The 23,817-nt window shown below is 42.6% G+C and overlaps 1 protein-coding gene across 2 annotated transcripts; it reads right to left on the bottom strand.

Moving 5' to 3' along the window:
• Positions 1-189: 189 nt before the first annotated feature.
• On the bottom strand, positions 190-20,660 carry RNF139 (ring finger protein 139). Of its 2 annotated transcripts, none has more exons than XM_033076254.2 (2): positions 20,557-20,660; positions 190-2,244 (listed from the first exon to the last, which is right to left on the bottom strand). In XM_033076254.2, exon 2 carries the CDS (start codon positions 2,183-2,185, stop codon positions 434-436), a length of 1,752 nt encoding a protein of 583 aa, XP_032932145.1. In that variant the 5' UTR covers positions 2,186-2,244; positions 20,557-20,660; the 3' UTR covers positions 190-433. The 2 variants fall into 2 exon arrangements, with proteins under 2 accessions (XP_032932145.1, XP_032931337.1); XM_033075446.2 differs by lacking the exon at positions 20,557-20,660 and adding an exon at positions 7,133-7,354.
• Positions 20,661-23,817: the final 3,157 nt, after the last annotated feature.

Below are 23,817 nucleotides of genomic sequence, written 5' to 3'. Positions count from 1 at the left end.
TCTGCTAATACTGAATTTGTAAGTAAAGCTGCTTTGGCTCAGGCTTTCATTTCCAAGTTGACCAGCTGAACAGTCTTTTCACCAGTATTTTGCATTTGCATCCAGAAAACATTGATTGGGGAGTACTGGTATACAGTCTTTGGCACAGCATTATCACTACATCAATTAAAGAGTGTTTTTCCAACCATCTTAAAAACGTGAAAACATTTTATTCCATGTACAATAATGTACATAATTTTAAGGTGGTCATGAAAGAGACCAGCAAAAATTAGAGGTATATTTACAGTAGCACACACCACAGTAAACAACCACCATTCACAGACTCAACATTGAGATACTGCTGTTGTGCTTAAGTACAATAACTACAAAGTGATATTTTTATTCTGTTGAAGTCAATCTTGAACAAATACCTCACGGCTTAGTAAAGGACATCCTAATCACCAAGAGAGTTAGAGTCAACATTAAGAGTCTCATTCAAGTGCTGTGCCACACAGTCGCCATCTTCCTCATCACTATCAGAACTGTCATTGTCTTCATTTAATTCATTTTCAGCATCAGCAGCTTCTTCTGCAACCCGTACAGGATTTTCATTTGGTGCTACAAACCCGTTGTTGTTAGAGATACTGGCATTTTCTTTGTCCTCAATATACACTTTCTGATGGCACATGGGGCATGTGTCCTGAATGTACAGCCACTTCCGAAGACAAAGTGCATGAAAATAATGGTTGCACGGAGTAATGCGTGCAGAGGTGGTGAACTCGTGGTAGCAGATTGCACAGACGTCATCGATTTCATGTAACCGAGCTCCTTTTACCTCTGGAAGCGAGTTGATTTTCTTCACAGCAGTTCGGCGGTTTATAAAAGTCTTCCAGCCATTCTTGGCTTGCAGGTAGATGTTGAAGTATGCGTGCAGACACATCATGCAAGCGCGAATCTTGCTTCCCGATTCAAAAACCATTGTGTAAGCTCCATTTCCAAACATGATTACTCCAAATATAAACTCAATAATATTGCCAGTTGAGCGAACATAATAGACATAATCATCAAGTTTTTCCCATAGCACATTATAGTAGCCATCAATCATAAACAATATATAAACAGTGATAGAAACTATTACTTTTAGGCAAAGCTCTACACAGAACGCTGTGACTGCAAAAAGCCAAGTATTTAGTGCATAGTGGTGCCAGAGGATGTAACTGAGCAGAACTGGAAGAATGAAAAGGCAAGCGGAGACAAACAGTACAGGGAAGTGTCTGCGGAACGATGACACATGGGAGGCACTGAGAGACATCAGCACAGGGTCTGTCATTCCATGGATAAAATGCAGGACTGCAGTCAACAAAAGGCACATGTTTCGACTCAGGCGAACTAATCGCTCCTCTGGTTTCAGTCCACTTAAACCAGTCTGCAGAGCCAAAATGAAAAACAAGACGGGTGCTACAAACCCAAGCCTTTTGTCATCCTCATCAGTTGATCCAATGAAGGCCAGGATACCGAGTCCCAGATAATGCGCTATTGAGGAAATGACGGCACTCATGCCCAACACAGTTAAAGTAGAGTCACACCCACTGATGATCAGGCTGCAAATCAGTTCCCAACAATTATCCCACGATATTAAGAAGAATTTTTCTTCCGTGTTGTTTTCAGCCATCTTTACAACATATGTTAATACAACAGCTTGTGCTGTAAGTCTTGTTAGCCAAAAGACACGTAGTACAGCTGGAAACCGAATCCTTTTCCATGTATCTTCCATCAATAGCTGTAATCCATAAATACGATACATGTGCCTCACCAGCAGATAAACGTATCGTACCGAATAATAGAACCACTTCATTTTTGTAACTAAAATGGCTGTGGTATTTAGTGTCAGAACTAGGCCTGAAATAAAAACAAGTACTTGCCGGACATTTAAAGGTAATTCAATAATCAAGCCAATTATAGGAATCAGTATATCCAGGATGATGAGTTGAGAGTATATGGACTGCATGTTTAGCAGTGTAACATATCCGATTCCAAAAGTAAGCTGAAGGATGGAGAGTGCCATCCATAGCGAAGGTCCTTTCTGTAGGAAGATCTGAATTCCAAATACAGGTGTGTAGTAGGCACTGTGGAAGTTTATGTGCAAAGCAGCATAGTAATTCACCAACACTGAAGTTGCAGCCAGCAGAAACGCTGAGGCGATCATGTAGAACTTGAAAAGTGCTCGCTGTTGTAAGACCAGAACAACGCTGGATACAAAGACACCTAAAACCAGATTGAAATAATTTAGTTCTCAACCGAAGTTCAACAACAGATTTTAACCTATTAGCTTTGGAGCTACATTTATTTAATGTATCACTTCCCCATTAGGAGCTTGTAACTTTGCATTACCAATTGTGTCCTGTTCAGAGGACGAGTTAATCTCTGCATTTAACATCTGTGCACTACAGCTGGGATGCAAAGCCACTGCAAGCCCTAAAACACAATTACTGTGGAGTTCGTTGCAGTTTTAGACTAGAATAGTGACAACACCCTGCCTTTCAGCCTTAGTCCTGAAATCCAAAGGCAGACAAGTTCTAAAAATAAACAAAAAAACCCCAACAGATCACCTTCATAAGCATCATCTTAGCATCACCTTTATAAGCAAAGCTAATAAAGAATAAATTAGTAAAATTTAGTAAGTCCACTAATTCACTTGACCAAGATACTTGGTATAGCTGTCCAAGCTGGAGTACTAAAGATAAGTAACCAAAACACTTTAACTAAACTATTTAACAGGAAAATAGTGAAAAATTGCTGTAGTTTGTTGTGGGGAAGGCACTCTTATTTCCCTTGAGTTTGCTTTTATTTCTGGTGACAGTGATGACAAAGGTCACATGAGGAAGACCTTCCACAGTATATACATCTTTTGTGCACAGAATCCAAAACTGCACCAACTGCCTCTTTGCCAATGCAAACTTGTCTGTCTTGCCAGAAGTCAGATTTAGGCCTTGAAATTCCTGTTTGCTCACCTCTCCCTCATACTGACCACGACCACATCTTGACCATCCCTGCAAAGTCTGCACCTTCCTATGCGAAATCCTAACAGAGCAACTGCAGTATTGGGAGTTTGGGATTACATGTCCCTGCAGTAAATTTCTGCAGTGCAATTTATGATTTCCATCACTGTGCACTTACATAGGTAACGGCTCTGCCCTAAGAGGTGTCAAATTAAATTGCACTTAGCACTACATTAATTTCCTTAAACAGAAACACTCTTTATTTTGGACTTCTCAGTCAGCTTCCACTCTATGCAACTGCCTTCTCACCCAAACCAGTTTGGAGAGATTTCGATTTCTACAACTTGTATTTATTTGATTCTAAGTTGCTTTCAATCTCTGTACTAAAACCAATTAAATCACCAGTAATCCTCTTTCTGCTGAAGGACAGCATGGGTCTTTTCTGACAATTGTAGTTTAGGTTGTTCTAAATCCGCCATAAACAAGTGTTTAAAAAAAATTAAGCCATAGTCTCTTGATCATGAGAATAAAATCTTTGAAAAAGCATTTGATTCTACCAATAGTGTGACCGCTGCTTGTATAAAGAAAAACAACAGCAACCAAACACACACAAATACACAAAAAAAACCCCAAAAAACCCCCCAAAACCCCCAAACCTACAAAGCCTGGAGGATTGAGAAGGGAGAGGATCAACATGAATCAAGTGCAAAAGGCAGGCTACAAATAAAGTTATTAATATGCCTGTACAATATTCCTTGCCAGTACCACTGGCTGATGTAAACACATTCTCCTTAACTAATCATTAACCTGGTAACCTTGTGAAGTGGACTGAGGAAAAGCCTCTATCAGTTTTCAGACTGCGTTGTAGCTCAGTTTTTCCAGGAAAAGCTGAGGGAATATTGGTTACATGCAGCACTTTATACAAAATAAGCTCGACAGTTGCCTTGTCATTTTAACCACCACAAACATCTTTAGGAAAGCCAATACTGCTGATGAGTTTGCAGCCTTTGTCTTTTCTCCTAAGTCACAGGAAAGGCTCACATGCCTGTACAAGGTCATTATTTATGTAATTCTGATCATTTGAGCCAAAGGAGATGCATTTTGCAGTAAGCAGGCTGCTCTGAAACACGCCTTAACAAAACCTATTTTTGTGCCTTGCAGTGGCAGTAGCAGGCCTGTATTTAGATACTGCAGGTCATCTTAAAACACTGACGTTTCACATGCAAGACACATCTCTAAAAACAGTACCACAGTGAGTCAATGGAGCTTGTCCTACTGGTTCCTCTGAAGAGAGACTGATAAAAGTACAGCATTTCTCTGTTAACACTTACGGGGAATCACAGAAGGAGTCTCAAAAGACCCTAAGAAGCAGCAGATCTCAGAAGGGGCAGTGAGCACTCCATTTCCCCATCTTCATTATTGTCACTTAGTCCATCTCAACATGAGAAGACTTTGCCCTGCTCTGTGGCCACCTCCCTTTGCCCTCCAAAACAGTAAGTCTTTTTCTATTTTCCCTCTGCTAGGAAATGCTGCAGTTCCTCCTTTGATAAGGTTTGTCTCTCTACTCATCTTTACTGTTCCTACCTGTGCCACCCCATTGCCAACTGTCCCAATACAGTCTCCAAACACAGCACTGAACCAAACCACACTGCACTTCTTTTTAAAATAATTTCTTGTGTTACAGTGACTGTCTCTTCTCAGTTTTTCTCTTTAAATCCTGAAATTTGCCAGTATCTTTATAGCAGCCCACTACTTAGGATTTGACTTTCAGTCCCATGCAGGGGACTTTTACACATCAGCATTTCATTCATGTGGAACTGCCAAACTATTTTCCCTAGCTCCAGTCATTCTATTTACTTCCACATCTTTCTGCAGACTCGAGTATTTATAGCACCCTTCTCAAAACTCAGTGTCCTCACTGAGGAGGGACTGCTGTCTGAGGTGCCAGTCACACACTCCTGGGGGTGGTGGTTCAGCTTAAACTGAGATACTTAAACCCAGTGCAAAGATAGGAAAGGTAAACATTGTGCTGGGGACAAAGCAAGGTTAATCAAAAACATGAAAGAGAGAACATGCTCCAGCTGTGGAAGTTGGTTCTGTGCCGTGTATAACTCTACTTGAGTAGAAAATGATGGAAGAATCAGACCAAGGAATCCTGCTGTAAATCTTTGTAACACCCACGCAGATCTCTATTAGCATTCCTCAAGAGCTGTACTCCCAGATTATTTCAGAACTGTTTAACATCACCCCCAAAAATCATCAATCTCTCCAGAGCTTTAATTTTTGTATCTAGTGGACAGGTTGTCCATTTATCCTGTGCTATTGTGCTACAGGAAAAGTTTGGATCAGTACTCCAAAATCTGCAAATGGTAAATAAAAGGACATTTCTGCACTATTTAAATACAGAATGATCCAAAATAACTATATAATAATCTTCCTAACAGCAGCAAAAGCCCAACCAAAGCACTGTGCTGTCTGAACCACATAGGTGGTGTTTAAGATCGTCTTTAGGTGCCTACAATTTAATCTTCAGTTTTGGAAAGCCAAGTCACACACCCCATCTTCTAAATGTTCAAGATAAGTTTCTTGGCATAAAACATTCCCAAAGCTTTTCTCCAGTAGGCAAAAATTACCACTTCTTCCCCCAAATACTTCCAGAAAAGTGTTCAAGTAAATGCAAACCTCAAAAGTGGTTAATCAAAACCTCAAAATCTGTCAATCCCAGTACCACACACTTAAGGGACATCACTGAACAATACATCCACCACTCTCATTTATACAGGTGGAATTAATTTCAATGCTCTTCTTACAGCATATGGATCATATGATGAAGGACTCCTAAAATTAAACTGGTGAGGCATTGCAATGTCATTTTTTAAAAAAGGAATTATCACTCTTAGCAATTCCATAAGTGTTGAACAAAAGGTCAAGAAAATGGGAGGCAGGGAGGAAAAATCCCTGCTCCCCATCCTGGATCAGCTCTCATGTGAGCAGAGAGTTCCCCGGCACCCTTAACCAAAGCAATAATATAGACATAAAAAATATAATAAATGCAAAAAACCAAAACAAAACACCCGCTGCATTTTGTTACCTCCTCCCTTTGCTCTCCTCTCACCTTCTGTCTTGCTGTAAGTTATTTTTCACTTTTTCCCCCCTCTCTGCTCCTTGACTTGTGTGATGCAGTCACACACTTCTCACTGTGCACATTTCCTTTAGCCCTCTCTTCTTTGCTTCCTGCCCTAAAAGCTGTACCACGTATTTCCTTCCTGTTTTTTCTTCTACTATAAACGTCAAATAAAATTTTAAATCCATTCTCTCACGCCTGAAAAAACCCCAAATAAAACCCAAACAACAACAACTTGATCTGTTCGGTGTTCTCCTTCCTGCCTCAGGATGGTCAGCTCTAAAAAGTGATACACAGCACAGTATCGCCTATAGAGCAGTTCAGTGAACGGGACTCCCACCAAGCCGAGGCTATGTAAGAACCCAAGTTAACGACACTGAAAACAGCATCACTGAGTTACACCAGGGACTTTCATCCTTCAGGCAGGGGAAGGGGAAAAAAAGCTTGAAATAAGCATTGGCAAGTTTCAAGAGGCTTCTCTTTCCTCTGGGAACCAAATTCCCGGCATTTCTGAACTGCTGTTGCTAAAATAAGGCGTTAACCAGCGTATTTCAGGAAGACATCACACTATGCAAAGGGTTTTTAAAAAACCACACGAAAACCCTATACCCCTATACACAAAGTCACATGGGTTCCGCCTTGGAAGCCCCCAGAGTAGGAGCCGGGGGGGGTCACAGCCCCGAGCCTCGCTGGGTCCTTGCTACGGGGACAGCAGGAAGGAACCGGGGAGAGATCGGGGGGGTGAACCGGGCCCGGAGCGAGGCACGAGGGAACGAGGTGATGATCCAGCCCGGGGACTGAGCAGGGGCTCGGGGATGGCAGAGAGGAGCCGAGGGGACGGGAATCAGGGACGGGAGAAGGGGAGCGACGGGCCGCGACAGCAGCAGCAGCCGGGCGGCGGGTGAGGGGCGGGAGCGGGGCCGGAGGGGAGCGGGGCCGCCGGGGAGCGGGGCCGGAGGGGAGCGGGTCCCGCGGGGAGCGGGACACGGAGCGGGTCCCTCGGGAGGGGCAGGAAGGGAAGGGGTCTCACCCAGCAGCCGCAGCAGCGCGCCCAGCAGCGCGGCGCTCAGGGAGCCGCCCGGCAGCGGGGCCGAGTTGAAGATGGCGTCGATGAGGAACAGGCTCGGCACCCGCAGCGCGACCTCCAGCCCGGCCCGCAGCCGCGGGCCCAGCCGCAGCTGGGGCAGCCGCGGAGGGCCCGGGGCCGCCATGCCCTGCGCGGGGGGGCAGGCGGGCCGCCTCTCCCGCCGCTGGAGGAGCGGAGGGGGCGGGAGCGAAGGAAGGGAGGGCTGAAGGGAGGGCGGCCGGGAGCCGCTACCGCCCCGCGCCCGCCGCCCGGCGCGCCCGGCTCTCCCGCGCCGCCGCCTCCATGTTCCTGCGCGCGCCCGCGGCAGCGCCGCCCGCCGCGCCGGGGCGGGGCCGCGCGAGGGGCGCATGCGCAGCCCCGCCCGGGCCTGCCGGGGTCCGTCGGGCTGGGGAGGGGGCGAGGCCGCCGGGTCCGGGCCGTGACCGGGCAGCGCCCTCAGGGCTGCGGTCACTCCTCAAACACCTCCGGGGACCGTGACCCCATCACTGCCCGGGGCAGCCCACTCCAATCTCTAATCAGCGTTTCTCTGAAAAACTTCCTGATGTCCAACCTAAACCTCCCCTGGGCACAGCTAAAGGCCATTTCCTCTCATACTGTCGCTGGTTTCCTGGGAGAAAAGACCGACCCGCACCTGCCTACAGCCTCCTTTCAGATAGTTGTAGAAAGCTATAAGATCCCTTTTGGATGTCCTTTTCTCCAGGCTGAGCACACCCAGCAACCTCAGCTGCTCTTGGTGCTGCAGACCATTCCCCAGCTCCGTTGCCGTTCCCTGGACACTCTGCAGCCCCTCAGTGTCCTTGTGGAACGGAGGGGCCCGGCACTGGACACGGCACTGGACACAGCACCGGGGTGGTGGGCACAGCACCGAGCCCCAAAGGACAGTCACTGCCCTGCTGGTCACCCTGTGCCGATACAATCCAGGGGGCCTTTGGCCTCCTTGCCCAGCTGGGCACACGCTGGCTCAGACAGCGGGCTGGCAGCGGGCCTGGTCCCACGGGCACTTCGGCCCCAAATGTCCCTGAAGTGCCCCGAAAGCCCAGCCTCATGGCAGGAATCCTCTGCCAGCCGTAAGGAGGCACATGAGTGCTGCATCCCCTCGGGAGGGGCCAGCCCCATGTCCCCCATCCCGCAGTGCTCTCACTGCTGCAGCTTTGCCCTGTTCTGCCCGGGGACTTTGGAGCGCTCAGTGCCGGCAAGGGCTGTCAGGGAGCTGGGCAGGACCAATGGGCTTTAATCAGAATCACTTCTCTTGAGAGGGATGCACAAGACCTGTCCCAGCCAATGCGTAACCATAGAGAAGGGTCAGAGGAAAAAAGGCATTTTCCTTTCACATCCTTTCTCCTTCTTCATGCATTATCACAGAAGCCACAGATACAAGGACAACTGGAAACCAAGCTGCCTTGATTTTTCATCAAGAGCTGTAATGATAGGACAAGGAGTAATGCATACAAATTAAAAGAGGAAAAATTTAGGGTAGACATCAAGAAGAAATTTTTCACTGTGAGGGTGGTGAGACACTGGAACAGGTTGTCCATGGAAACTGTGGCTGCCCCAACCCTGTCAGTGTTCAAAGCCATGTGGGATGGGGCTCTGAGCAACCTGGTGTAGTGGTAGGTGTCCCTGCCCATGGCAGGGAGGTGGGGATTAGGTGATCTTTAAGATTCATTCCAACCCCTTAACATTTTGTGATTGTACAATTTTTACTAAAGAAATTATTACTAAATTGAAAGCAATGTGTAACACTGTTTGCCCATCTGAAACTGGGACATTTCCTACCCCATCCCTTGCAGGAATTAAAAGCAGGTTCCAGGACACAACCGAGATGAGCTTGTGAGCCTGTTGGCATCTGCCACACTGCAATTTGTCACCAGTGTCTGCCTCCTGCCTCACCTGCTGGGGCTCAGCCTTTGCATGAACCTCATTTGCCCATGGCTTAAGCCCTTGGAAGCCTTTCTATTGTTTCCAAAGGGGATTGGATCAGACCACAACACTATTGCACAGGAATTTTCCTAAGCAATGCCTCAGCTAACAAAGCCAGAAATGTTGCCAGATTGCTAAAGGATTGTATTACAAAATCCATGGACATGGACAAAGTGCGTGTTTTAATCACATGCTGAAAGGTGTAACTCTGACCTAGTAAGTCTCCCCACACCGAATAATAGAGGTCAGGGTTTTAAATGTGAAAACATTTGAAGATGGCTGAATCACAGTGATTCGGATTTTCCTGAATCATTTTATTCCTCAACTAAGTATAAAGCTGCTGAATGTAAATAACAGTATTGATTTAAAATGAAAAACAATGTAAATCAAGCACATCAGAGTACTTGATAATTCCCTGTAATCCATATGAAAATATTCGTTTATATGAGGTGTAATTTCAAGAAATAAACAACTCAAAGCACTATTTATGAAAATGGAATTCCCTGACCTCCCAAAGCCCTTTCAGCTTCATTTAATATTCTCAACCCCATTTAATAAATTAATACCTGTAAAGAGGATCTTAAATCTGTTTTTGCACACAGGCTTCAGGATCAGAGACAATGCTGTAGCACAAATTTATATTGCTTTAAGGATATGTGGATTAAATGGAACCCATTAAATGGATTTTCAGGTTTAAATAGATGCATTTACTGGCATATTTTACAGATGTTTTTTGGGCATGTGAGTGCAGTCACGGATATCTGCCAATTACTTTGTGCACGAACACTTCCAGACTGCAAGCATTCCAGAAATCTTAGTGTTAGTAAGGTGTATCACATCAAATGAGTATGTTTTACACAAGTTTTTCAGAAAAGTTATTTCTGTTAGGACTCCTAATTTTTATTTCAGTCAAATTAAAAAAAAAGTAAATCTAAACTGGATTGTCAGGCACACAGGATGCAGGATGATGACATCTACTGGATATATTTCATTTTGCAATTTGCACTACGTAGCTTCAAATGAGGAATAATAAACCAAATTCAATGTTGTTATATGAGCAAACCTTGGCTGGATTCACTTTGGCTATAGGCACAAGTGCAGAAAAATTTGGCATATCATTTTGAGAGTAAAAAGCAGTCTCAACTTCTTTGTATATCTGGGGGTTAAATACTATTCCCAGTACATTTCTATTAATACACAAAAAAGTTTCCGTGGTTGAGGAATTCTTCAATTTCTCATTCGTAACTAACATACAAATTAAGAAGAAAGCTGCTTTATTTGTCTCTGTAGATGAATTGTTAAGGAATTGTTCCAGGTGAAGGTTGTTCCCCGGGGTATCACTGGGACTGGGTGTACCTGCCCTGGCTTGGTGCCAGGTGTCAGGCCCACACCCAGGCAGCAGCACAAAAGAACAAGCCCTAGGGAGCTGATTCATAATAAATAAGAACGTAACATTCACAAATATTTTTGGAATAACTTAATACACCTCCTGTATCAGGCTGAGTCAGATGCAGATCAGTCTATTTCAATGACAAGTCAGTGGAATTCTTTGGTGTTCTTCATGATATGTGGCAGAAGGTTGGGCTTTACTCTGTCACATAATTATTTTTGAGGTATTTTTGATGGTTTGAGTGATCAAAATTCATATGATTTTTTTCAAAAGCTGTTAGCATTTTTCCATCCGAGATTTTTAAAACAAGAGGAACTGCATAAATACAAATTATCAGCTGTATAAGTCACATGCCTTGAATTGACTGGACATAAGGGAATTTTTATTATCTCCTGGAAGGGTAGAACAGCCTATTTTCTATGTCAGTCTGCTGATACCATGCTTAGGGGATGTGCCCATATATTATGACCAAATCTAAATTCACTTTTTAGCAAAACAACTTTAGATTTCTTGAAATTTCCCCATTTGCTTAAATGCTTTCATGATCCCTTTGAGCCAAAGGCTTTATTGGATTAATGCAAGTGCTCACATCAGATAGTGAAAAATCACATGGTCTTGCAAAAATCACATTTTTATAATTAAAAAATAATAAAAATGCAGGGAAGGTTTTAAGAGGATTAGCTTTTTTTTCCCTAACTACAAGATCATGAAAAACTAAATGCACATGATACTTTTGCCTTGAAACACCCTATGCAAATTTAGCCAGATTCAGTAACAGTAATTTTTGTAAGAATGAAAACAGTCATCTCCTAAGAAAAACAGTGTAAATGTGTATGTCAGAACCATGTGGTTTAGTTTGCAATGTATGTGGCAATCCATTAACTATTCCCAAATTTAATTTCTCCTTTCCAGAGACCTGTAGCAGTGGATTCTCTGATATAGTATTGCATTCCTCCTACAAGAATAAAGCTCTGTACAATGCATCTTTTGTTGTAACAGTTTTTCATTACAATCACTAAGGATAATCTGTATTTTGGACGGAAACAAAACCCAAAGACTCACGAAAGGAACCTAATGTGGCTTTTCTTCTCCTAGGATGATATTCTTGCATGAATTTCTGCATTTTTAAAAAGCCAAATATCAATGTTTTATTAACGTGAGCTGTGGTGGGTTGAGCAGGCAGCTGTGGCTCCTGCAGGGAGCAGCTGTGCCCCCAGCTCTGCGCGGCTGTGGCAGCATCCTGGCACTGCTGCTGTGGGCACTGCCGGGACAGCAAAGTGCCTGCCCAGGCACAAAGATGCACAGGCTCTCCTACATCTCTTGTGCTCACTGTAGACAGACTTGCATATGGGGCACTGCCAATGCAGGAATGGCAAAGTATTTGAAGATGAACGAGCATATTTCTGCTGAAAGTTCAATGGAAATGATTTACACTCATATGAGTATTTTTAATATTATTATCAAAGACACCAGTAGTCTTTACCCAAGAGTAGTTTATATCTGTGTCTTCTGAAGAGAAAAAAACCAAATCAAAGTTACATTTTAAAAGCTAAGGTAAAACCTGTAAATATAGTTAATGACCTAGGGATCTTCTGAATATATTAAAATTTCCCCTACAAAAATTTATGTGATTAAGATTAGTTATTAAGTTTCAGTTTTACTCCTCTACAGCTAAATGCCATGGGCTTAGATAGCGTGTCTTAAAAGAAGCTAACAAAGCTGAAAGATATTTACTTATAGTCTACGTGTAGCAAACCAAATTGTTGTAACCTGTTTGTGTGAAGGATTGGTTTTGATTTCTCATCTGCATGATGTGACAATGTCTGTAGCAAAGGAGCACTGCATCAGGCTCTGGGGTCTGCAACACAATGGCATGGACCTGTTGGAGAGAGTCCAGAGGAGGCCACCAAGATGATCCAAGGGATGGAACACCTCTCCTATGAAGGCTTTGGGGTGGCCTGATGGTGGCTTTCCAATACCTGAAGGGAATTACAGAAAAGATGGAGAGGGACTTCTTGAAAGGGTATCCAGTGACAGGACAAAGGGGAATGGCTTCAACCTGAGAGAGGGTAGGTTTAGATTAGATAGTAGGAAGAAATTCTCTACTGAGAGGGTGGTGAGGCACTGGCACAGGTTGCCCAGAGAAATTCTGGATGCCCCATCCCTGGAAGTGTTAAAGGCCACGTTGGTTGGGAGTCTGAGCAACCCGGTCTAGTGAGAGGTATCCCTGTCTGCAGCAGGAGAATTGGAACTTGTGTGAGCTTTAAGGTCCCTTCCAGCTCAAGCCATTCTATGATCTCATGATTCTATTAATCTGTGCCCCATAGCGGAGCATGGTGTTATTATGCATTATTATTTGAAGAGAATGCTCACGTGGAAGGTTTGAAGCCAAAGATTATTCTGCTTTGGCAAAGCAAGGCAGTGCTGGAGAGTCAAAGCACACAGACAAGCCTTGAGTCATTGCTGTCAGGAGACAAGAATAACCCACCAGTGCATTGTCTGCATGAGGAGAACCTCTTAATTCTGTAATTTTCCCATAGTCCTTTAATGACAAATTTTTCATGCTCTTTGAAGTAAATGATTGCTAAGAAATGCGTTAGACCTTGCTGGTTACGGCTTTACAATGTTCTACTGAACAAAACTATGCAGATAAAAAGCCTTTGGCCTTTGCCTTCTGTGAAAATAAAAAGGGACTAAGAGGACCAGCATACTTAGCAAGCAGACAAGAAAGAGAGAGACAAGGACTGTGTGCCAGGACTGCAGCCCCTTCTGCATCTCTGCTGCTCCGGAAGGGATGCCCTGGACAGCTCCCTGTGGCTGCCAGCCAGAACCCTCCCGGCTCTGCCCGAGCACCGCGCCCAGGGCAGCGCTCCCTCCGCTCCCTCGGCTCCACATCCCCCCTCTGCCGGGGGAAATGCTCCTCCCAGACCCCTCCTGATCCTTGTTGTTGTTGTTCTTTTGTTTTCCAAGCACTACACGGAGAAATGTCCGTCTTTCCTAAGTGTCCACACACACATTGCAGCTCCTGCTGCAGAGATTTGCCTTCTTTCCCAGAGCTGCTGACTGTATTCAAGACATAACTAAGCAAGCAGAAACCAAAAGAATAAAGATTTTTTAAAATAATATTGCCACTTGTTTCTTTGTTTTCTGCCATTGTTTTTGAGTGTTTGAGACAGGCAGTATTGTGAGCTTGCTTGTTGTGTATCATCCTCTTTCTTAGTGGTTTTCCCAGCCCCCTAATCCTGTTATTAATCCATAGGAGAAAAGACAGCATGCTTTTCTACAAATTGCATAGTCAGTAAAAACAGGTCTAGAATGTTAAAGTAGTAAAATAGATCAGATAGTAAAAATAGTAAAGTAGACCAGATGCTAGAAATTTGCCCTAGGAATTAATATTCATTATATTTCTAATATTTCTGTATTTTAATATTAGTTTAGGTTCTGTAGCTGTTCCTGATTATTACTTCTTGTAATAGCAGTTCAGTATGTATTTATTCAAAGAAAAATGTATCTGCTAAAACAGGCAGGAAGCTGGAACACCCTGACAGCTGGTGCAGCACATTTTTTCAATTGCCAGACAGCAGCTCAGAAATGGTGTGCCTGAGAGGGAGAAATGGAAATGATTGTGATATTTTGTGTGGAGCACATGGAAAAGCACATGCTGCCATCATAGCAGTTTTTCTGACCTCAGCCATGCTTTGTTAGGCAGCTGTAAATGTAAGAAATAAAATGCAGATCTAGTGTTGATTTTTAATGAAAATTTTCCCTTTGAAGCAACAAATTAAGTAACAGCTGTACATATAGAACCTTGTACTATATATTGTTTTTTGTAGCTAAGGAAATGAATTATGCATTAGACTCAACATTTTTTTCCCTTAAAAGGTGATGTGTGGCTGCATGTGGAGAGTTTGTATCACTGAAAAGAAAGATCTGCCTATTCTTATTCAATGTTTGCTCGGATATTTAGTAACATCTGGAACGCAGTTCTAGCACTCCTGATTTACAAAGTGAAATATCAGAGGGCAAGGCAAGTTCCTTTAGCTTGGGGCTCGACATTCATTTTACCATTTGTGCTACTTGTTTTGTGAAAAACAGAAGTGGAGGGAATCAGAATTTTACTGGAAACTGGCCATGCCACAGCAGAAAATGTGGTTTTCCTGAGAACCCCTGCCTTGCAGAGGAAATGTGGTCTGTGAAACACCAGTGTCCCTGTCACCCCTGAGTGAGCCTTGCCTGCCAGGGCCTGCCTCTGCCTTGAGCTTCACGCTGCAGTTCCCAGACTCACCCAACTCCGCTGTCAGTACAAAGCCTTGGTGAAAAAATCACCTTGGTGGAAAACCTCAGCTTTCTGAAGTCAAACAGGACAAGCCTGCCCCTAGTTCCCCTGTCCTCTGCCTACGCAGTCCCAAACAGGAACTGTTTGCTGAACTGCTGCCCACAGTCTGTGGGCTACTAAATTTAGCTGGTTCTTGATGGCTGAAAGCTGCTCCCAGACCAGACTGTGCTGCTTGTCACCAGCACCTGTAGCCAGATAACACCAGCTAGCTGATACAAAACTAGGTGAAAACAATTGGCTGTGTCAGCTGCTCTCTACAGAAGCATTAAAATAATAGTAATTGTAATAACAATAATAACTATTATTGTTGCTATTGTTATTACATACTGGAAAGAAATTTTTATACTTTAGTCTGAAATGATACACCTCTCAGGATGATTTCAGTCTTCAGAAGAGTTGATCTGGGAGATATGTGTTCACAGACAACGTGAGAGAGACAAAAGTAGAGAGAATGCAGAATTATACAGGAAACTAGATCTGCCATGGCAGATGTGATCTTCCTGAAAGATCCTCTGTGGCTGAGGAGGAAATCAAGGTGAATATCAAACTCTATTTCTGGCTTTTAATTACAGCCACATCAAATATTTGTGTTGGAACCTGATACCATATAAACTTTGTTCAGCCTCACCTTCCACTGTGAGGTTAGTGTTTAATAACTATTAATGAAAACTGCAATTCCAGTTTTGATCAAGAGTAGTTTCCTATGAAAGCCACTGAAACTTGTGGTTTAAATGTAAAAGCAGCATAATAATACAGACTTTAGGGCAAATGTTTCCTTTAGGCTTTGAATAAATAAAAGTCGGGATATTTGCAGGTATGAAGACAGAAGCAAAACTCATGCAAATCTTTATGAATCAAGAAAGATGAATTTTGCACAGTTTGAAAGTGAAATTCTTCTTGATAGAGGGACTTTCCAAAGCAAAATTTCACTTCAAACTGCTTGCTTGGGTGGCTGTGTTAACAGCAGGGAAAGCTGGTGTGGTTGAGAGTGCATTTCCAGGCAGCCCCTGATGCTTGGTGGCCTGGCCAGAAGATGGCAAGCGTGTTTTGTGGGAGAACTGTGCCAGGCAGACAGGTGTTCTGGTGCTGTAAGAATCAAACAATTCACAGCCAAGACTAGAAATGTTAACATTATTTACGTGATCCTGTAATCTTGAACTGTGAGATAAGAACAGAGACAAAACCTGTGATAATTTGCAGCTGCACAGGCACAGGGGAGGGAGGAAGTGCTCGGGGAGGCAAATCCCTCCGAGCCCACTGACATGGGATGTGCTCCTGAGGGATGCAGCAGGTGCCAGCCTTGCACCTCTGCTGCCCCATATTTAGTGTCTCTCTGTAAAAGCAGCTCTGAAACAGCCATGGAAGAATCCCACACAAATTACAAACAGTACCAGCATCCTTCCCAGCTCTGAGCTTTCTGACCCAGCATCCACCCTCACAGCAGGCAGGAGATGTCTTTTCTTGCCTTATGAAGTGACAGAAGTTGCAATCTTCAGTTAATTATTTGCTTTGTCATGCTATTTCTTTCTTTCCTTCCATACCTTTGGCATGGGGAGGGGCAAGGACAGGCATGCAGTGAATTTAGGTACTGCTTTACAGCCTGGCACATCTCTCTCTCAGCTATCAAAGACTGGCATTTCCTGAATCCTTTCCAGAATGGCACGCAGTCCTATTACTTCCTTAGAAGTAGAATAATTCTGTCTAGTGTTCCAGCTACTGGTAACTGGATAAAGCTCTTTGTTTATGAACTCATTTATGAGTTGGCTGGAAGTGCAGATTGGAGAAAGCAAAATACCTGCTTCCCAGCAGGGGCTGAACATTCCGATTCTGCAAAGCTCCTATTCCCTGACCTGGCATTCCCCACTGTGGAAATAGTCTCTGTAGGGAAGACTAAATTGAAGGGATACATTCAACACTTAGGGCAAAATGTCATGATACTCATAATGCCTCTGAACTTACTGGGGATCATGTCATGGTTTTGGACCAGGACTGCAAGAAGTGTGACTTTCTAGACCAGGGAGCTTTAGTGTATTGTAAGATACTCTGCTCTAGTAGGGAGCTGAATTGCTGACACTGATTTTCTTCTGTAGCCTTTAGCTGATCTATCAGATATCCTGGGCACAGGTCACTGGTTCCCCTAATTGTCAGGACAGAGGTCTTGAACTGAATTACACTTTGTAATATGAACTGTCATAGGAGCAAAGGACTGGGTTGTGAAGAGATAGGGCAATATTGTATAGACATTGGTCAAAGGTTTTTAGGCTAGACACGTTCTGTCTCTGTGATCCAGCTGATTCAAAGGCACAAAAATGTTTCCCACTGCTGAAGACTGCTCTAGGGGAGCTGTGGGGGCCTCAGACAACATTTTAGTCCACAGAAGTGGCTGAACATGATGGCTTAGAGGGTGGGGTTTGAGTATTGATAATACTGGAATTGGATTCCTTGGACCAGGTCATGAGGGGCTGCATTCACTTATGGACCAGAGAGAAGATGGATCCTCTGTAAAATGTTCCATTTTCTGTCATTGCACAGGGTGGGCTCAAGCACTAATGCTGTCCAAACACTCCTGCCACTTTGGACACAGACTCACTGACACAACTTTTATGATTCTATGATTCTGTGACTTTGCTTGCAGTGGAGCTAAGGAATGGAAAAGAATTTTTGGGAAAGAATGCTGATGCAAACAAAATAGAACATATCATCAAGAGGAGAAAGGCTTTTTTTCCATGCATTTCCATTATGGTTGACTTTTGCTAAGATGATTTTCATGTGCACATTCTGAGCAGCTAGGAATGTCATGATCAAGGAATGAAACAGAAATTTTAGATGTTTCAGTAGTCAAGAGTGTGTGTGGAAATGATACAGGAAGAATAGATTTCTTCTGCTTATTTGAAAATACTGTAGTTTTGCCAGAAATTTCAAATATTCCTGACAAGGTTGAAGCTGAGGAAGGAGTTACTGTCTCATCTACATTTTTTCATTTAAGATAAGGTGTATTTCTTCTAGTTAAAAGCATTGCAGCCTTTAAATAAAACATATCCATATGATTTTTTGAGGACAAAATGACCATTGGTGATCACATTCTCTGCATTACTTCTGAGGGTAGGAAAAAAGTCAATGGCATAATATGCAGCAAAAGATTATTCAATGAAATATTACAGAAAGCTTTCCATCTCCAAAGGCAGCTCAGCAAAGTGATGAGCTTCCTAGTGAGCTGTGGAAATTCCTCTATTGATGGGTTTTATAACAGGAGAGCAGGGAAGTAGCTATGAAGACTTATTTTTATGCCTCCTATCAGTATATATGTTTACAGAACAGTCATAATCAATTTCTATACAATAAAGGATGGAGTGTTTCCAACGTTTGTATTGTGGCACTGTGATATGCTCTTTTACTCCTATTCTATTCTATTCTATTCTATTCTATTCTATTCTATTCTATTCTATTCTATTCTATTCTATTCTATTCTATTCTATTCTATTCTATTCTGCTGCACAGCATCTCTTTGAGGTGCATGGAACTTTAAAAGGCATCCTGCTGTGAAAAAATCTGGAAGGAAAAAACACTTCTCTTCTACTGGCTTGGCAGTTCCTCTGTCCAGCTCAGTGTTTCCACACAAGCCATTGCCAGGACAGCTTTTGAAGAAATGTTCCTGGAATTGCACCTTTAGTTTTCCCCAGGCTAACATGACAATTCTTACAGAAGCATTTATTTGCACTGTCAGCAAAAAAATATGGTGTATTCTCCTTCCTGAGAGCCACATTCTTGGTCTCTGCACAGGATCTTATTAAACAGGGTTCACTCCCTACAGCTCAGTGCTGTGAGGAACCTTTGCAAAGTTGCAGTGGATGATTCCCAGATGTTTTGCCCAGGTTGTCCACAGTGCTACTATGAGTCACTCTTTCTCTGCTCAGCCATCTCTGAAATCCTTCCAAGAGGAGATAATGTGGAGAGCTCACAGTGGCTTTGGCAGGATTTGGATCAGGCCATCTGGCTGAGCTTTCTTTGATCCAATGTTGCTGGTGGAATGGGTGGTTCCTGGTTTAATCCTGGTTCTCCCTTCATCCCAGCATGGAGTTCTATGTGGCTACACAATGAACCAGACTATGGACTGAGCACCCTTTTTCCCCAGCCCCAGATTAATTCCCTGGTTTGCATTATCCCACGAACACGCGATTGCAATTATGGCCTGAGGAAGCAGATGGGATCACACACAAAAAGCAGGGATAAGGACAGATCCACCTGGGCCAGATCCACCTCACTGAATATGGGTGAACATCCTTTGAAAACCTGCTTATACTCTTTTTCATTATCAGTGTCCCAAAACCTTGTGGCTCATGTATGGTAAAGATTGTAACTATAGGAACTAAGAGCTTTAGTAGCTTTTCCATTAGCTTTCCTTGACTGGAAGGGATAGCTCTTGGGAGTCAGAATTGGCCTTTTTAAAAAAGAAAATATCAAAATATATTTAAAAAGAAGAAAAAAGACAAAACAAAACAAAGAAAAGAACCCCAAACCCTGAAAACTCCCTTTTGGTGAGGGTCTTCACAGGAAAAAAAAAGTGTCATATAGTCAGACTGGCTCAAACTCCTAACCCAACAGGCCTGTGGTAATTGCAGGAGGGAGGAGAAAGCCATGGAAAGAGCTGAGTACATTAGATCTCAGAGTAATGCTTCTGACTATCCAGGGCTGAGTGGTCCTTCCCATTGTTATTCTCTCTCCTGCTGCAGATTTTTGTAGCACTTTGTTTGTTTGTTTTTTTCATAAGCCATTTTAAAAATAGAAACTGTCATAATTAGAATGCTTTTCTTCTTGTGTTGGAAGACAAATTGCAAATGTGCCACTGCAAAATGATGCATGGGTATGCGTGTTTATGAACTTTGCATTTTTCAAAGCGAAATTAATCTCTAGAAAATACAAAATAATAGTGACTGTTGCCCAAAGTCTGTGATTCAGGGACCACCTATGATGTTGGTATCATTCCATCTTTGTTAAACATTCTTAAGAGACATTTTAAACTACCCATTCCTGTTCCCATCACATTATGTTGCCAGATTTAATCAATATTTCATCTCTGTCAAGATTTTTCTCTCAGCAAGCAGCCTAATACACTGGTTTTACCTTTTCTCCTTTTAGATTTTGTGTATTGGAATAACATCCAGGATTTATATAATGGAATAACATTTAGCCATAAGGACAAATTGTCATTTATTCTCAGTAGAATAACTCATTCTCATTGGGTTGAGAATCAGTAAAATGAAGGAAACCAGCTGAGTCTATGACAAATGGGGAAAGTTTCTCCAGAATTGGCATTATTTCTGTTTAATGACACAAAAATCAAGCAGAGGTGTCTAAATCTAAACATTTTTTCTTCAACTCTCAAGAGAAAATGATTAGAACTATTTGCCTTGTTTCTTCAACTGTAACAGCAGGCATTGCATTAATAACAGCAATTTGTATAAATTCCAGCAATACTGAGGCATGCACTGCATGGTCTGCAATCAGTGCATATCCAGTTCACTTCACACAGAAGGTACCTGGGAGTGATTTTACCTTAGCTGATGAAAATTGACTGATCTGAGGGATAGGATTTGAAGCTCTTTTATTTGCAATGAAGCCTGACAGGACTTTATGTTTCTAATATAAACATCATAGAGACAGGAGACAAGCATTACTTAAACAATGTACAAATATGTGTAGAATAGAAGCTGTTTTTCTTACCTGTGACTGTTCTGAGCCCTCAATGCTTCTGCTGTCCAATGGAAACTCCACAGCTTTCAGCAGATTTCTCTGTTTTCTGAAAAATCTCCTACTACAAGTCCTCCTCTTGTTGCATTCATCATTCCAGTCACTATCAAATCTCATCAGCTCTTTTAAAGGAAGGAATCAAAAATACACATATATTATGCCACATAATATAATCAGATTTGAAAGCATTTTCTTTTATAGCTCCCATATTTCCCTGTGCTCTTTCTCATTATACTTAATATAACTGCACATTTAAAATATACTGTGTGCAGCATGTCTTTCTGTGAGATCCAAGATGCACATTGTGAGCTCTCTGACAGTTAAAAAAGGCAGCAGAGTGGGGAATTGCAGGTCATCTAAACCTGGCTGGGATAAAAGTGTTAACCAGTAGCACATAGAGAACATTCCTGGGTTGGACTAGGGAGATTAAACAGCATGAGCTGATTATGCTAATTTTCTTCATCTAGTGCCTTTGGATTTCTTCACTGAAGTTGAAAGAAAAATTCCCAGGGATTTACGTGTGGAGATATTTCACCCTTCATTTCCAAGAAATGAATCGCCTTTATATGAGAAATACAAGATAAGTATGAATTTGTTCTCTACTCAGCCAAACATTTTGTTTGCAAGAATTCAGAATAGAACAGTAAATGTTGTGTTACACAGACCTGGTTTTAGCTCTGATCAACCACTGTGACAAAGTTTAATATGCTGTTTCTTTTGCTAGCACCAAATACCTGGCAGCTTTTCACTATGACGTGAGAGCAGCAAAGTGAGTAATTTACTTTCCTTGGCTGCACATTTCACATTCAGACTCTTTTCAAACTCATCTAGTTTTCACATTACCTAAGCAATTAACCATATGAAACCTCTTGTTCTCACTTCTCTGTCCCCAAAATGTAATATTCCACCAGAGAAGCCCATTAAGTCCCCATTCTGGGACACATTATCACCTCTGCTGCTGTGTGCACAGAAAAATGGCTGGAGCAAGGATCAATTTGCTGTTCTAAATGTTCCCCACTTCCATATGTCCTTAGACATCAATAGAGATGGCAAATAAGGAATGAAATAAGCTGAACTGTAAGCAGGAAGAGAAGGAAAGCCTCCTTCCTTTCCTATTAGCTGCTTTTTACCACCATCTTCAATCTTCACAAGTAAAGCTGGAAGATTAGCTTAAGCAAGCAGTTACAGCAAGATGTGGGAGCCAGCAGATTCTTAGGATTAATTTATCCCATAAATGGCTATTCAAAGCAAATGCTGAGCCTCTCCTAATCACTTTAATAAGACATGGTCCCATACTCAAGTGCAGTGTATGACATCTTGGTCCCTTGAAGTAATGAGAATTTTGCAACTGAATTTACCAGGACAGGATCTTGTGGTAATGCCTCCATTCCCAGCACTTGTTTTGCCTGCTGGAGCCAGTTCCAGGTTGGCAGGTATTTTCTGGGAAGGTGGTTCTCCTGCAGCTCTGACTCTTGAGAGAAAACCAAGCTCCTACTAAGGCTTTATTTGCTTTTAAAGTAAAACAAAGGCATGGGAACATGCCCAGTGGCTCCCAGGGGGGTACTGAGGCTGCAAGGTGCTGTCTGCAGCTGCTGATGGGTGCAGGTGCAGGCACAGCACTGCATCTGCACCAGCTCTGTGGGCTTGGGAGGCTGGGGAGAGAAGCACAGGTGAGAGCTGTGTTATGAGCTGTCCTCACTGATCTGTTGGATGGCTTCTGAGAAGCAGAGTCCCCTGCCTGCACTGGGCACCTTTAGATATGTCCCACACATCTTCTTAGTCCTTGCCCAGCCTCTTTGTCTCAGCTACTGCAGCCTACTGCAGGCTTGGAGTGGGATCTGAAAGGCCTCCAGCTGGAATGCTCCTTGCTCCTGTTTCCCCAGTGCCCATCCAGCATCAGAACTGAAGTAATTGTACACAACAGCCTCAGCCTTCTGAGATGACTGGACAGGACAGGTTGAGCTTTCTCCCCTGTAAGACATGGCTGACCTTAACACTCTGGATAAAATTATTACAGAAAATCACCTGACAGCTTACCTGTGCCACACATATTATCCTCTTTAATGTAACATGTTTCAGTTCCTCTGTTGCTTTCCCAGAAATAAGTGGAAACCACTCTAAGCAGTAAGAATAAATTTGTATAAAATCCCATGTTTTCAGATTGCTTTTAAACCATCTGAGTTGCTAATATGATATGGACATGACTTGGACATGAACTTCATTGCTGATAATAGAAAAGAAATTTGTTGTGAACTAATTTAGTATGGGATATTTCTGTCAGTAAACAAGGAGAACATTCCACCAATTTATAATTTGTAAAACTGAATGTCTACAGCAAAGGCTGAGAAACTGCTTTCTTCTTTCCCTATAAGGGTGCCCTAAAACCTTACAGAACTATATGAAAAGTAACAGTCTCATTTTCATGTATAACCAAAATTCCTCTTTTTGAATTCAGCTGAAGCGCTAATGAATTCCTCCATAATATCAAAGTTAAGTCTGAACAACTGCAGTGGGAACTTTCTGACTCTGATGAGAGAACACAGAAAAAAATAAAATTGGCAGTGTCAGTCCAAGGTTAGAACCTATTCCAGGGCAAGAAAATTTAGAAAGTTGCAAGTCTGAATCTGCCACACAGTACAAAAACTTCAGAGATTCATAATAATGAATCAAATATGCATAAAGGTGTATGATGCCTTTCACTATGCACAGTAAAATGACTGTTTTAAAATTTAAGAATCTTTTAAGACAGTTAATGGTAAAGATACCATGTATATCACAGGAAAAATATTGACAGTAGGTTTCACTCCCCCTCACCATTTTTCCTCCTCCAGAAGAGGCAAAAATAACATGAAATGTCAAGCACAACATCAAAATAATTCAAGGGTGATTTGCTGCTCCTAAAATATTTGTAGCCACATAAACCATCAATTTATATATTAGTGCCTGCCCATGTGTCTGGCTGGCTGTGAATGCAAGCCAAAGCATATTCCTAAATCCAGCTGGTTTTGATACTGCTGCCTAGAAGTGTGAGTGGAGGGGGTCATCAGAGAAAGGCCCTGGTGTGCTGTTGTTTCATTAAGATTCAATACTGAGGCTTGAATTGTGAGAATGAAAAGACACAAAATAATTGGCAAAGTCAGTGAATGCAGGAAGAAGGGGGAGAGGAAGCTAATAGGGCTTCCTGCAAGGTTGTGAAGCTGAGAAATGAGAATGAGAAATGTTATATTAATGAAG

This window comes from Catharus ustulatus, chromosome 1, assembly GCF_009819885.2.
Source record: "Catharus ustulatus isolate bCatUst1 chromosome 1, bCatUst1.pri.v2, whole genome shotgun sequence".
In the NCBI taxonomy this organism is placed as follows: domain Eukaryota; kingdom Metazoa; phylum Chordata; class Aves; order Passeriformes; family Turdidae; genus Catharus; species Catharus ustulatus.
This window is presented reverse-complemented; position numbering and strand designations above follow the sequence as displayed.

Bases quoted from the DNA above. Each gene is read 5' to 3' on its own strand.
- RNF139 (XM_033075446.2), bottom strand. From the start codon at position 7,313: ATGGCGGCCCCGGGCCCTCCGCGGCTGCCCCAGCTGCGGCTGGGCCCG. The intron at 2,245-7,132 runs GTGAGACCCCTT...ATCTGGTTTTAG, and splicing joins CGCGCTGCTGCGGCTGCTGG to GTGTCTTTGTATCCAGCGTT.